We start from the raw sequence: 14517 nt of genomic DNA, 5'->3' as shown, positions 1-14517 counted from the left end.
TAATCATAGAGTTTATGTGTTTTTTTAAAAAATTGTAATCATCCTGTGTAATTCTTTAATCATTTTTATTACTCTAGTAATAATTCTATTGCTTTTATGATACAAAAAAATCACCCTTTAGACAAAGCTATTTCCAGAAAACCTCATGTATCATTTAGTTGCATCTGGATCCTAGAAATCTGACCTTAAAATAATTTTTTAGACTCTTATTTGTGCTATATGTTCATGTATGTAGAGGCCTCTTCAAAAACTAGTCAGGAAACAGGTGAAAACATGGAGAAGAAAATAATTTTAGCATTTACTGTGCCGTCAAGTGAGCCCAATGTGGAAGGAGAGAGGCTGTAAAGGTGAGATACAGGCAGGGCCTGGTTGTGCTCCTGCTCCCCCTAGTGGTCGTGGTCTGAATTCTAAATTCTAAACCATCTAAATTCTCCACCTCAGACCTGTGGGTCTGGGAGCAGGACTCCGGGGTTGGAGGCCTGTCTCCAGGACTCTGCCTTTTAGGTCTGCTTCACCTACTCAAAATGGAGCAAGACCGCTGTCAGCCCACAATATTTAGGAGGATGGAATACAGATGGTAGCGTTCATGATGAGCACCAAAGGGACACCAAGTCAAAGGCAAAAATCTATGAAGCGAAACATTCAACCAAGAAGACAGCAGCTTGGAATTTAGGCCCTGAAGATGCTGCTTCATCCTTTTTAACGATTCTCTCTCTCCTTTTTTTTTTTCTTTTTTTGGTCTTTTTAGGGTGGCACCCGCGGCATGTGGAGCTTCCCAGGCTAGGGGTGGAATCAGAGCTGCAGCTGCCGGCCTACACCACAGCCACAGCAATGCCAGATCCAAGCCTTGTCTACAACCTACACAACAGCTCATGGCCCTTTTTACAAATCTCTTTTTAAATAAATGTTCTTCTCCACTTATGACTCATTTACCTTGTTATCAAAAAAAAAAAAAGATGTATGTCAGTTCTTTCTCTGACATATATTTTGATTATACTGTTGGAAAGGCAAGTAATGAAAGAGAAAACACTCTGACTGGTATGCGAATCCAGTTCTGCCAATGATGAGCTCTGTGACCCAGCCTAGGTCACTTAATCCTTCTAAACTTAGTTTTCTCATTCTTCAAATGGAGATAATCATAGCTCCTTTGCTAGGTCATAATAAGGATTGTGGCCAGTTTTATAATAAATAAATTTCCTTATTGTTAAGTCAGCCTTGGTTAAAACAATTAAAAAACTATTTCAATTTACCAATTCTAGGACCCCCAGGCTTTTCCTGTCTTAACATTTCTAAAATCTGGATGTTGCGCTCCTGCTGTGGTGCAGTGGGATTGGTGGCACCTTGGGAATGCTGGGAGCAGGTTTGATCCCCAGTCAAGTTGCAGTGGGTTGGGGATCCAGAGTTGCTGCAGCTGTGGTCTAGTTTGCAACGGCAGCTTGGATCTGATCCCTGGCCCAGTTCCATATGCCAAGGGGCAGCCACAAAAGGAAAAAAAAAAAAAGTCTTGAAGTGTCAATGACATGCCAGTGTTGTTGCTTTCTTAACAGTTATATAAAATAATGGTGCAGGAGTTCCCTGGAGTTCTAGTGGTTAGGATTCATTGCTCGCACCACTGCAGTCTGGGTTCAGTCCCTGGTCTTGGAACTGAGATTCCACATCAAGCCACTGCACGCTGCAGCTGAAAAGAAATAAATTAATTAACTATTGGTGCTTCTTAAGTGTTATATTTGGAATGGATGGGCAATGGGATCCTACTGTACAGCACAGGGAAATGTGTGTGATTGGGTTGCTCGTTGTACAACAGAACTTGACGAAACATTGTAAATCAACTATACTTCAATAATAAAATAAATAAATAAATAAATAAATAATGGTGCTTCTTATACTCACTGGTGTTTTCAATGAAACTGTGGCGATTAGATCAGCAGAGTGTTTGAAACATTCCGAGGAGAACTCTCTCAAGTGCTCTTGGTGTTGTCTGTAAAGGCTGAACCTGAACCTGAATCTTTATGAGGTCTGATGGTGACATTCCCTCAACAACTCTTCCCAGTCTCAGACCTGAACCCATGAACTACTAGTTCTCTTAAGTGAATTTGGAAGGCGTGTGTTAAATCCAGAGATTACACAGAGCACAGTTTCTAATTCAGCAGCCTGTGGCCTGAAGGACCACACAGTATACAAGAAATGAGAACGGGGGGCTATTTTGAAGAGGGTATATAGGAGGGTGGATGTAGTTCCCTTTCTAATTCTGTTGTTGTGGGGAGGGGGGTTTGTTTTGTCTTTTTAGGGCCCTCACCCACGGCATATGGAAGTTCCCAGGCTAGGGGTCCAATCAGAGCTGTAGCTGCCAGCCTGTGCCACAGGCACAACAACACCAGATCCAAGCTGCATCTGCAACCTACACCACAGCTCTCGGCAACGCCAGATCCTTAACACACTGAGCATGGCCAGGGATTGAACCCACGTCCTCATGGATACTAGTCGGGTTCGTTTACTGCTGAGCCACAATGGGAATTCTCTTCTGTTGGTTCTTTGCTGTGTTTACTGCTTCTCTCTCACAAGTACTGTTCAGGGACTAAATGGGATGTTGCATGGAAAATACCTGGCATATACTTGACTCAGTGAATAACCACAGATTTCACCAGCAGACTTTGTTTTACTGCACTTCACTTTACTGTGCTTCACAGATAACTCCATTTTTTTACAAATTGGAGGTTTACGGCAACCCTGCATCCAGCAAGTCTGGACAGCATTTGCTCACTTTGTGTCAAGTATTCTCACAATACTTCAATTGTTCTTTCTTTTTTATTTTTTTTTTATTTTTATGTTTTGTGAAGCCTGAGGCATGGGGAGATGCCCAGGCCAGGGATCAAACCTGAGCCATAGCTATAACCCTAGCCACTGCAGTGACAACGCTGAGTCCTTAGCTGCTAGGCCACCAGGGAACTCCAAAATTTTTTCAATTTGTTATGTATGATCAGTGATTTTCAATGTTAATATTACAAAAAGATTACAACTCGCTCAAAGGCTCAGATGATCGTTAGCACCTTTTAGCAATAAAATATTTTAATTAGGATTATATATATGTTTTTTAGACATAATGCCATGGCACCCTTAACAGACTATAGTGTAAACGTAACTTGTATATGCACTGGGAAACCAAAAACCATGCGTGACTCGCTTTATTTTGGTGGTCAGGAACCGAACCTGCAGGTGTGCCTGTGCTCTCCATCTCCTTGGCAACTAGTCCCTAGTCTTTGTCTCTCTTTCAGTCCAATAAAGTTCCTGTTGTTCAGCACCCACATCACATGCACCCGTTGACGCCCCTCATCACCTACAGCAACGACCACTTCTCCCCTGGCTCCCCTCCCACACACCTCTCCCCGGAGATCGATCCAAAGACAGGTGAGTTGGCTGCCGCTCAGGCTGGACCAGGTACGGAGCTCCAATGGGGGGCAGGCTTTGCTTCTCCAGGAATATTTCAGCCCTGGCACCAGGCAGACCTGGGTTCAAGCCTTGTCTCCAACTCTCGAGAGTCTCTAACCTTGCTGCTAACTTTAGGCTTTTCTGTTTTGTCTTCAGTGCCTTACTTGGCCTTTCTGCGTCACGGGGTCGTCGTGAGGATGAAAAGACATTAAATGAGATAATGCACCGGGCCAGGCTTAGCAGCAAGCATATGCTATTGCTCTGCCATTGTTTCTTTTATTTTAGACTCTCCTAACACCTTAAGACTGGAATGATCTGGTAGGGAGGGGTGGGGTGGTGTCTCCGTTTTCATTGACTTTAAAGTCCAGCCCAGCTGCAGGCTGTACCTCCCTAAACCAAGACCTATGCCCTAAACCAGACATACTCAAGTAGAATAAGCAATTTAGCCAGACTCCTAAGTAAGCAAGAAGGATGTGTTGGCTTTTTTTTTTTTTTTTTTTTTTTTTTTTGCTTTTTAGGAGCGCACCTGCAGCATATGCAGGTTCCCGGGCTGGGGTCAAATCATAGCCGTAGCCGCCAGCCTATGCCACAGCCACAGCAACTCGAGATCCAAGCTGCATCTGTGATCTACACCACAGCTCACGGAAACACCGGATCCCCAACCCACTAAGCCAGGGCAGGGACCGAACCCACATCCTCGAGGATACTAGTGGGGTTTGTTACTGCTAAGCCACGATGGGAACTTGTAATTCTCTCTTTAAAAAAAAAAAAAAAAATTCGATCACCTGAACTGTACGTTCCATACCAGAGGGAGCCATAGTCTCCATGAAATTCTCATAGAATTACCATGGCTCAAAGCATCTTTGGAGCCTTTCTTAAGAGAAATCACAGCTACTTCAAGTTCAGAGATAATAAGGAGTTTGGAATTCCCATAGTGGCCCAATGACAACAAGCCTGACTAGCATCCATGAGGACGTGGGCTCAATCCCTGACTTTGCTTGGTGGGTTAAAGGTCCAGCATTGCTGTGAGCTGTGGTGTAGGTAGAAGACTCAGCTCGGATCCTGCATTGCTGTGACTGTGGCGTAGGCCGGACGCTACAGCTCGGATTCGACCCCTGGCCTGGGAACTTCCACATGCCACAGGTGTGGCCCTAAAAAGCAAAATAATAATAATAATAAGGAGGACAAATGTGGAGCAGAGACCCAAAGTTTATTTTCACAGGAATGAGGCAGGTTTCCTAGCTGATGGCTGGGGACATCTTGGGTCTCTTAAGGTTTCCTGCCGGTCTCTCAGAAAACTTCTGTATAAGCAGCTGGGAGTTACTTGTGCCAGAGGACACGGAGAATGAAAGGAAGGGCCTTCCAAGCTCCAGAACACGTGGGGACATAGGACAAGGAACTTCCGGTTTGGTGTTATTTTCAGGTGCTGAGGCAGGGCCAGGGAACCGTCTGACACATCTCTCTTTGGAAGCAGGAATCCCCCGGCCCCCTCACCCGTCTGAGCTGCCTCCGTATTACCCACTCTCTCCTGGAGCTGTCGGGCAAATCCCCCATCCCCTCGGCTGGCTCGTCCCACAGTAAGGAAATTTGAAGCCTTTCTACCCTCTCTCCTGCCTCATGCTGAGCTCTGCCTTCTGTAGGTCCAGCCTGCCCTGGGGGTGGGGGGATCCATGTAGATGCCCCCCCCACACACACAAGCAGCCCTTTCACCAAAGCCTGGATGGCTCTCCCCAGGGCAGCTTCCTCCCACCTCTTACTTCCTACTTCCTGCCTTTTGCTCAGCATCCTTTCCTCCCAACCCCTTCTCCCCTGTCCTGAACATTCCCATTTTAGCCTATTTGCTGACCAGATCTCCTTGCCCTCGGGCCCTCCTAGGCAAGGACAGCCCATGTACTCCCTTCCTCCCGGCGGCTTCCGGCACCCCTACCCTGCCCTCGCCATGAACGCCTCCATGTCCAGGTGAGTCCAAGGACTTGGGGAATGGTTGTCTCCTGGTGTCCCTGCCATTTCTGACTGTTACACAGCCTTCTCTTGGCAGTGACCCAGGAGGCAGCGGCTCCCCTCTGCTCCCCGCCTCTCTGATGAGGTGAGAGTGGAGACCACAAGCTCAGTTTCTCTAAGAGAAGCATGTCCAAGCCCTCCCACTCACCCCTCCTGCCGGTCCCTCCCAGGCTGGGCTTTCTGGCACTGAAGTCAGGGACTGGGAGAAGATTCACTGCTCCTGAGAGAAATGTCAGGAGAGGGGCAGTAAAAGGGAGGATTTCTGTCTCAGAGACCAGTCTCTCTGATAGTGGTCCTCCAGTGACAAAAGAGATGCATCCCACAGCATAAACCCTTCTTTTCCCCTGTGTGTCCTGGCCTCTGACCCGCTGCATCTTATTCTGTTTTTGGTCCGACATGCTCTCAGCATCAGATACAGGAACCCTGTGCATTCATGGGGGAGGGGAGGTTTGTTGGCTGTTTCCCTAATCCGGTTCTGTCGAGGTCAATGAATGACCTTTCTTGGCTCCACGTCCTCTGTGGGTGATAAGCATTCAGTCTAAATCCCTCTATTGTCTTTGTTTCCACCTGGTCCGTAGCCTGGTTTCCAGTCGGTTCTCCCCTCACATGGTGGCTCCGGCCCATCCTGGTCTGCCCACCTCAGGGATCCCCCACCCCGCCATCGTCTCCCCCATCGTCAAGCAGGAACCAGCGCCCCCCAGCCTGAGCCCGGCAGTGAGCGCGTGAGTAATGGGCAGCCTGGATGGGGAGAGCCAGTCTTTGAGCAGCAGGTGCCATTGATTTCTCTCCTGGGGACATTCTGCCCAGCCACACCCTCCCACTTGGGAACTGTTCCCTTTGACCCTTGGTGTTCCCATTTCCTCAGAGACATCATGGATCTTTTCTTGTGTTAAGGAAAGTTTTGCAATCGGAACTTTTTTTTTTTTTTCCTTTATTGGTGTGTAGCCACTTGATGTGGGATTTCAGTCCCCAGACTAGGAATTGAATCCAGGCTGCAGCAGTGAAAATGCCCAGTCCTAACCATTAGACCACCAGGGAACTCCCTACAATCATGACTTATTTTTGTCTTTTTAGGGCCGCACCTGCGGCATATGGAAGTTCCAGGCCTAGGGGTAGAATCAGAGCTGTAGCCGCTGGCCTATACCACAGCCACAGCAAAGCAGGATCCTTTAACACACTGAGCAAGGCTAGGGATCAAACCTGCATCCTCATGGATACTAGCGTGAGCCACAGTGGGAACGCCCTAGGACTTTGAGGCTGAAAGAGAAACCAAGAGAGCTTTTAGTTTCCTTCTTCTCCTCCCCTAATACACATGAAAACTGTAGGGCCCAGAAAGGAGAATTTTCTCAAGGTCACATGGCTGACTGGTGGCAGAGCTGAGACCAGCACCCACACCCATGTTTTGTTCACTGTGCCATAAAGATGGCAGGAAAGCCAAAGTCAGTGCCTCATGGCTGATGGGGGATACCCCCCCCCGCCCTTTTTTTTAAAGGGCTGCACCCTTGGCATATGGAAGTTCCCAGGCTAGGGGTCAAATTGGATCCGCAGCTGCCAGCCTACACCACAGCCACAGCAACGCCAGATCCAAGCCGTGTCTGCAACCTACACGGCAGCTCATGAAAACCTGGGATCCTTAACACACTGAGCAAGGCCAGAGATGGAACCTGCATCCTCATGGATACTAGTGGGGTTCGTAACCCGCTGAGCCACAATGGGAACTCCTAATTCTTTTTTATCTTTTCTTCTTGAGGACCCCACCCCCCCTTTTGTTTCTTCCTCAAGTGCCCTGGCCCCTCGCCTTTCTCGTCTGGGGCCAGTGCATCCCAGCTCTGGCCACCACCCTCTGCTCCTTAGTCAGAAAATTGTGTTCTCCTAGAATATGGCTGGTGGTCAGTCAACATCCAAGTACAATATAATCTGAATTAACACATATTCTCCTGATTAGTTTGATTAGCCTCTAGGAACTGGGGGCTCAGGCGCTGACGTGCTTAGCCTCCTTGAGAGGTGACACCTGACACATGCTAACCTAGGGCCTTGTGACTTCCCAGGAAATCACCAGTCACGGTGAAAAAAGAGGAAGAAAAGAAACCCCACGTGAAGAAGCCTCTTAATGCCTTCATGTTATATATGAAGGAGATGAGGGCCAAGGTGGTGGCCGAGTGCACCCTAAAGGAAAGTGCAGCCATCAACCAGATCCTGGGGAGAAAGGTAAGGTCTGCCCCCCTGCTCGGGGCGGTCCAGGCTGCGCGGGCTGGCGGCGTGCACGCTCACGGCCCCCGGGCGTCTCTGGCCCTCTCTCCCGCAGTGGCACAACCTCTCGCGAGAAGAGCAGGCCAAGTACTACGAGCTGGCCCGGAAGGAGCGGCAGCTGCACTCGCAGCTCTACCCGACTTGGTCCGCGCGGGACAACTACGTACGTGTTGGCTCAGAGCCCGGGAGTCGCCTCTGCCGGAGGGGGAGGAAGGGAGGACTCCATCTCCACTGATAGAGGACCCTTGAGGCCCCGGGGAAGTCTGTCCTTCTCTGGAAATAAAGAAGGCATTTCCATTCTCAGGAGGTCAATGAGGACAGAGTTTTGGTGTCCTGAGGACAGACTTAAATCTGTGCCCATGCCATGGGCAGTGGACAGAGCCTTCTTTCTTTTTTCTTTTTTCTTTTTTGACCAGTGGGCGGCACATAGCGTTCCCAGGCCAGGGATCAGATCCCAGCCGCAGTCTCCACCTAAGCCACCGCTATAGCAACGCGGGATCCCCAACCCACTGTCAGGCGGGCATCCAACCTGCCTCCCAGCGCTCCCAAGACTCCGCTGTTCCTGTTGAGTCACATTAGGAACTCTGACAGTCTTTAATTCCATCATTCAGGGTGTAGTGTGTGCTGGGGGCTCGTGCTGGTGGCCAATGCCTGTCTCACCAGGGGTTCCTAACCTGGGGCTCAGCATGTGTGAGCCATTCATTGCCAGCAGTTCTGATAACTCCCTGAAATTGGGAAAATTGTGTAGGGTTTTTTTTGTTTGTTTGTTTTTGTGGAGGTTTTTTGGCTGTGCCTGCAGCACTCAAAATTTCCCACGCCACTGCAGTAACCACAGCTGCTGCAGAGACAATGCTGGATCCTAAACCTGCTGAGCCACAAGAGAACTTCCTGGGCAGGTTTTTATATGTATTGTTCTTTTGGGGTGGGGGCAATGGATGGGGGAGACACCCTGGGCATGCAGAAATTCCCAGGCCAGGGATCAAACCCTCGCCACACTGCGACCCAAGCCACAGCAGTGACAACACCAGATCCTAAACCTGCTGCACCACCAAAGGAACTCTCTATATGTATTGTTCTTATTTGCCTTTTCTTCTGCTGAGAGGCTTCAGAGCTGTGTCAGATTTTCAGTGGGACCTGGGACACCTTAAAAAGATCAGGAGCCCTACACTGTTCTAGGGAGAGAAATAGAAAAATAGGCCTGAAGGGCAGGGAAAGAAAAAGGCCTTTTGAGAAAGCCAGGACACCACACTGGAGCTTGAAAGGAGGGATGGAGAGGGGAAGGGAGGTGCCCTTCAGGAGGGCTCACTCTGCCTCCTAGTGAGGCTGCTGGGGACTGATCAGGTGCCCAGGACGAGCTATCTCCTGCCTCCCCGCTTTGTAACTGGGGCTCCCCCAGAAAAGCCGCTTTATTCTGTCCCTGGTTACCTCCTTCTTCGGCATGTCTTTCAGGGTAAGAAAAAGAAGAGGAAGCGGGAAAAGCAGCTATCGCAGACACAGTCCCAGCAGCAAGTCCCAGAGGCAGAGGGTGAGTCTTCCGAAGGGCACTGCGTCTGTCTTCTTTTTCCTGCTGTCCCAGCCATGCCTGCCCATGCATTGTACTGCATCTCTGGACACAGTGACAAGGCTGTATTATTGCGGCTGCTGTTTTCAAGGCCTCAGCCTCATGTATACCTAGTCCCCTTTTTGGAGATGATCAGATAAGATGCTCAGAGGAGTGAAGGGATGGTCCAGGCCCTATGCTTGTTACATGGTAGAGGTAGGATTTGATCCAGCACTTTCTCACATAGAAGGCACTTTTTAATGCAGCTGAATTGCATCTTATTGAGGGTCAGGTTCTAAAATCAATGTATAAGGTGAAACCTGAATGCAGCTGACATGATTCTTGAAATGCCCTCGGAAAGGTGGCCCTTTGGAGATTGACATGGATCCTATCCGTGTGTCCAATAGAATGAGGTTTTCGTTCAATGTCTGGTTAGTCGAATATCAGAAATTATCGCTCGCTTGGATTGGGGAGCCCCTTTTTGCCACAAGTATGCACTGTATCTTTTTACACCAGAATCACAGCCTGTACAGAGACGCTCACACCAGAACCAGTATTTCTGTCACACATCCTATCTCATGCTCACTCCAGGACAAGCATAGAACTACTGGTTCCAACCAAAGCGCTTTTTACCCCTTTCTCTTTTTTTCCTTTGCTATCTCTGTAACATCTATGTCATTTGTGTGTTCCTCTCCATAGGACTTCACATAAGTAAGCTATGTATATGGTGCAAAATCCACAGCATACTTTCTGCTTAACAGATGTCCCTGGCAGTACCAGAAACCAAGGAATGGAAGGCAAACTGAGGGCCAATCCCCAGGATGATGAGGTTTAATCAGGAAGGTGATGCTAAAGGCTGAGCTATTTTCCCTGCAGGCAGATACCGAGCAGGTCTTGGCACTTTGGCATTGCCCCTTCTCTGTGCTCTAGGTGTCTTGGAAGGCTTCGCCGGCATTTCAGGTCCTCACTTCCCTCCCTAGACGCATTCCTGTTTCCGGTGTTGCTGTGTGTAGCTGGGGTTCCGCACCCAGCACTACTAGCTGCTGAGTCTCTCTTGGGGTTTATTTTTCCCTAGGTGCTCTGGCCTCCAAAAGCAAGAAGCCATGTGTCCAGTACCTGCCCCCCGAGAAGCCCTGTGACAGCCCTGCCTCCTCCCACGGCAGCATGCTGGACTCCCCAGCCACCCCTTCGGCGGCCTTGGCCTCTCCTGCAGCCCCGGCCGCCACCCACTCCGAGCAAGCCCAGCCCCTCTCCCTCACCACCAAGCCAGAGACCCGGGCCCAGCTGGCTCTCCACTCAGCCGCCTTCCTGTCAGCAAAGGCTGCCGCCACCTCCTCTGGCCAGATGGGCAGCCAGGCCCCCCTCCTGTCCCGGCCCCTCCCCCTGGGGTCCGTGCCCACAGCTCTGCTGACGTCCCCCCCTTCTTTCCCAACCACTCTCCGTGCTCACCAGGCCCTCCCGGTGCTCCAAGCCCAGCCTCTTTCCTTGGTCACCAAGTCTGCCCACTAAGCTGCCCCCTGACCTACGCAGGCTGACACGTGACTCATCGAGTAGTAATGATGCAGAAGAAAAAAAAAAAAGAAAAGGAAACTTTATTGGTCAATATTTGACCACTCTGGACTGTTCTGTAAAGTGACTGGTAACAGCAGCACTTTACGTTTTGTAGATGTAACCAGTAGCTGATCTTAAGGCTTTTTTTAAAAAAACAAAACAAAACGAAACAAAAAAAAAAAAAAAAATCTTGAAAAGAACGAGAACTGAAAAGTAGTATGTTACTCTTCCCGTCTGTGCAGCGGTGGATGGGCCTGGGCAGAAGGCACCTTCCTCTCCACCTCCTGGACTTTCTGCTCCTCCCTCCCTCTTCCCAGCGTCCCCCACGTGGCCTGCATGGTGGCCACTTGCTACCATTTCTAGCCCACGGCCCCTTCCTCTCCATCCCATTCCTGGACACCCCCTTTTGCCTGGCCCACGCTTTTCTCCTTTGCTCAGCTCCGTGGGTTCTTGCCTTCATCGTCGTCCTCTGCCCAGTGTAAGGCTGTCTGTCACCAGGTGAGAAGACACCTTGGCCTGGTTGGTCTCTGCCAGCGTCCCCTTTTCCTCAGTGGCCTTAACCTGCCAGCCTCCAGCTTCCGGTGGGGGACGAGATTCTCTGAAATGGTTCTTCCCCCGCATTTAAAGGGACTCAAGGTGCCTGCCACTCCCTCAGCGAAGAAGCCTGTGTTCCATCCCCTTACCAGTCAAGTTGTCCCCTCGAGGCCCCAGAGTGGCAGACAGGACTTGGCTCCGAGGTCTGGCTCTGTCACTTGGGTCAGTGTTAGCACAATCTGCCAAAGTTCTGAAGACCCTACCCCCCGACCCCGCCACCTCCATCGCCTCACATGCTTCTTCTGTGTGTATTTCTTTTCATTTTTACGGGGTTTTTGGGGAGCAGTTTACACTCCCAGTTGTTTATTTTCACATAAGAAAATAAAATTGCAGTGGCAAGACCTTTTCTGAGTATTTTTGTCCCTTTGTTGAACCAAGCCCCCTTCATCACATCGAGCCCCGGGCAAGGTTTTTGCAAGACATGCAAAAGGGGAATGCCGCTTCTTAGAGGAGAATATAAATCATGCCAGACACAACGAGAAAAACCCCAACCCAGCTTTCCAGCCTCGAATATGCAGAGACCAGTGGTATAGATAACAGAGATATCCAGGGGGAGGAATCTTTATTTTCGTTTGTCTTGTAATTGCCAAGATGGAAGGGTGTCCTTGGGTTGCTTTGCATGTACCTAGCACCGCAATGATTTTTTTTTTTTTTGCAACAGCTTTATTGAGATGTAATTCACATAACATACAATTCACCCATTTAAAGTGTACAATTCGATGGGTTGGGGTATGTTCAAAGTCGGGTACCCATCATCAGAGTGGATTTTAGAATATTTTCATTACCTCGAAAAGAAACCCTCCTACTCTTTAGAACTTACCCTCCACTTCCTCCTTCTCATACCCCACTCCCAGCCCCACCCCCTGCCCTAGACAACCATGGATCTACTTTCTGTCTGGATTGGTCTATTCTGGATATTCCATTTAAATGGCATCATACAATGTGTCTTTTCTCCCTGACATCTTTCAGCATATTTTCAAGATTCATCCATGTTGTAACTCTATCAGCACTTCATCCCTTGTTCATTTCAATTGTGTTGAAGTATAGTTGATTTACAACGTTGTACCAATTTCTGCTGTACATCAAAGTGACCCAGTTATACATATATACATTCTTTTTCATATTCTTTTCCATCATGGTCTATCCCAGAAGAGTAGATATAGCGCCTTGTACTATAAAGTAGGATCTTGCTGTTGACTAGTTTGCATCCACTAATCCCAAACTCCCAATCTTTCCCTCCTCCCCTCCCCCACGCAGCAAGCACAAATCCGTTATGTCCGTGTCCATTCCTTCTTTTTTTTTTTTTTTTTTTTTTAGGGCTGCACCTGCGGCATATTGAAGTTCCCAGGCCAGGGGTTGCATTGGAGCTGCAGCTGCCTGCCTACAGCACAGCCACAGCAACACCAAATCCTTAACCCACTGAGCTGAGCAGGGCCAGGGATTGAGCCCATGTCCTCATGGATAATAGTCAGGTTCGTTACCACCGAACCACAATGGGAACTCCCACACAGATTTTTAAATGTGGTAAAATAGTATATAATATAAATTGTCATAAAGTACGTGTGGATAATTTAGTGGCAATAAATATTCACAATATTGTGCAGCTATAAGCACTACTGATTTCCAGAACTATTTCGTCATCCCAAACAGAAACTCTGTACACATTAGATATTAACTCCCCCAGACTTTAGGAACTTGCAATCTGCTCTATACCTTTATAAATTTGCCTATTTTAAGTACCTCATATAAGCAGAATCATATTTATCCTTTCGTGTCTAGCATAATATTTTCAAGATTCATCCATATTTTACCATCTGTCAGTGTTTCATTCCTTTTTATAGCTGCATAACATTCCATTTCTATATAAAGTGCATTTTGTTCTTCTGTTCATCTCTTGATGAATAAGTGGGTTGTTTTCACACTTTGGCCATTGTGAATATGCTGCTATGAGCATTCACATACAAATATGTTTGAGTCCATTATCAATTCTCTGGGGTTTAGACCTGGGAGTGGAATTGCTAAGAGATGTGGTAATTCTATGTTACTTTTGGAGGAATTGCCATTGCAATTTCTATAGCAGCTGCAACATTTTACATTCCAATCAGCAATTTTTGAGGTTTCCAATTTCTCCACATCCTTACCAACATATTATTTTCTTTCTTTAATATAATTTTTAAAGATTACACTCCATTTACAGTTATTACAAAATACTGACTCTACTGGCCATGTTTATTACATCCTTTAGCCTATCTTACACCCAATAGTTTGTACCACCCGCTCCCCCATCTTTATGTTGTGCCCCCATTGGTAACCACTAGTTTGTGCTCTACATCTGTAAATCCACTTCTTCTTCTTCTTTTTTTTTCCCTTGTCTTTTTGCCTTTTCTAAGCCCGCTCCCGCAGCATATGGAGGTTCCCAGGCTAGGGGTCCAATTGGAGCTGTAGCTGCCAGCCTTTGCCAGAGCAACAGCAACTCGGGATCCGAGCCATGTCTGCGACCTATACCACAGCTCACGGCAACGCTGGATCCTTAACCCACTGAGCAAGTCCAGGGATCGAACCTGCAACCTCATGGTTCCTAGTCGGATTCGTTAACCACTGAGCCATGATGGGAAGTCCTCCACTTCTTTTTTTATATTCACTAATTTGTTGTATTTTTTAGATGCCAGATGTAAGTGATATCATTCAGTATTTGTCTTTCTCTGACTTATTTCACTTATATAATGCCCTCCTAGTCCATCCATGTTGCCACAAATGACAAAATTTCATGTTTTCTTATGGCTGAGTAATATTCCATTGTGGATGTATACCACATCTTTATCCACTCATCTGTTGATAGGTTACCACTATCTTGGCAACTCTAAATAATGTTGCTATTGGAATTCCCGTCATGGCTCAGTGGTTAATGAACCCGACTAGCATCCGTGAGGATGCAGGTTCAATCCCTGACCTCGCTCAGTGGGTTAAGGATCTGGTATTGCCGTGAGCTGTGGTATAGGTCACAGACAGAGGCTCAGATGCTTCATTGCTGGGGCTGTGGCGTAGGCCAGTGGCTACAGCTCCAATTGGATCCCTAGCCTGGGAATCTCCATATGCTGAGGGTGTGGCCCTAAAAAGACAAAAAAATGTTATTATGATCATTGGGGTGTGTGTTT

General features: G+C 48.0%; 1 protein-coding gene across 4 annotated transcripts in view; it reads left to right on the top strand.

The window, feature by feature from the left end:
* The window catches only part of TCF7L1 (transcription factor 7 like 1), a 180611-nt gene extending 168903 nt beyond the window's left edge, over nt 1–11708 (top strand). For 2 of the 4 annotated variants that reach the window (XM_085018781.1, XM_085018779.1), the window contains 8 exons: nt 3273–3405; nt 4901–5003; nt 5302–5385; nt 6006–6149; nt 7476–7635; nt 7733–7840; nt 9127–9202; nt 10293–11708. In XM_085018781.1, the coding sequence (XP_084874907.1) occupies nt 3273–3405; nt 4901–5003; nt 5302–5385; nt 6006–6149; nt 7476–7635; nt 7733–7840; nt 9127–9202; nt 10293–10726 (1242 nt within the window). In that variant the 3' untranslated portion in view covers nt 10727–11708. Of the gene's footprint in view, nt 1–3272; nt 3406–4849; nt 5004–5301; nt 5386–6005; nt 6150–7475; nt 7636–7732; nt 7841–9126; nt 9203–10292 lie in introns of all 4 variants that reach the window. The other 2 variants (XM_085018780.1, XM_085018778.1) reach the window with 1 other exon arrangement.
* Nucleotides 11709–14517: the final 2809 nt, after the last annotated feature.

The sequence above is a fragment of the Sus scrofa genome, chromosome 3 (assembly GCF_054392235.1).
Source record: "Sus scrofa isolate SSC_HxYL_T2T_F1_AM1 chromosome 3, Sscrofa_HxYL_maternal_Yorkshire_Landrace_v2.0, whole genome shotgun sequence".
Lineage (NCBI taxonomy): Eukaryota > Metazoa > Chordata > Mammalia > Artiodactyla > Suidae > Sus > Sus scrofa.
The sequence above is the reverse complement of the archived record's forward strand: the minus strand, read 5'-3'. Positions and strand labels throughout refer to the sequence as shown.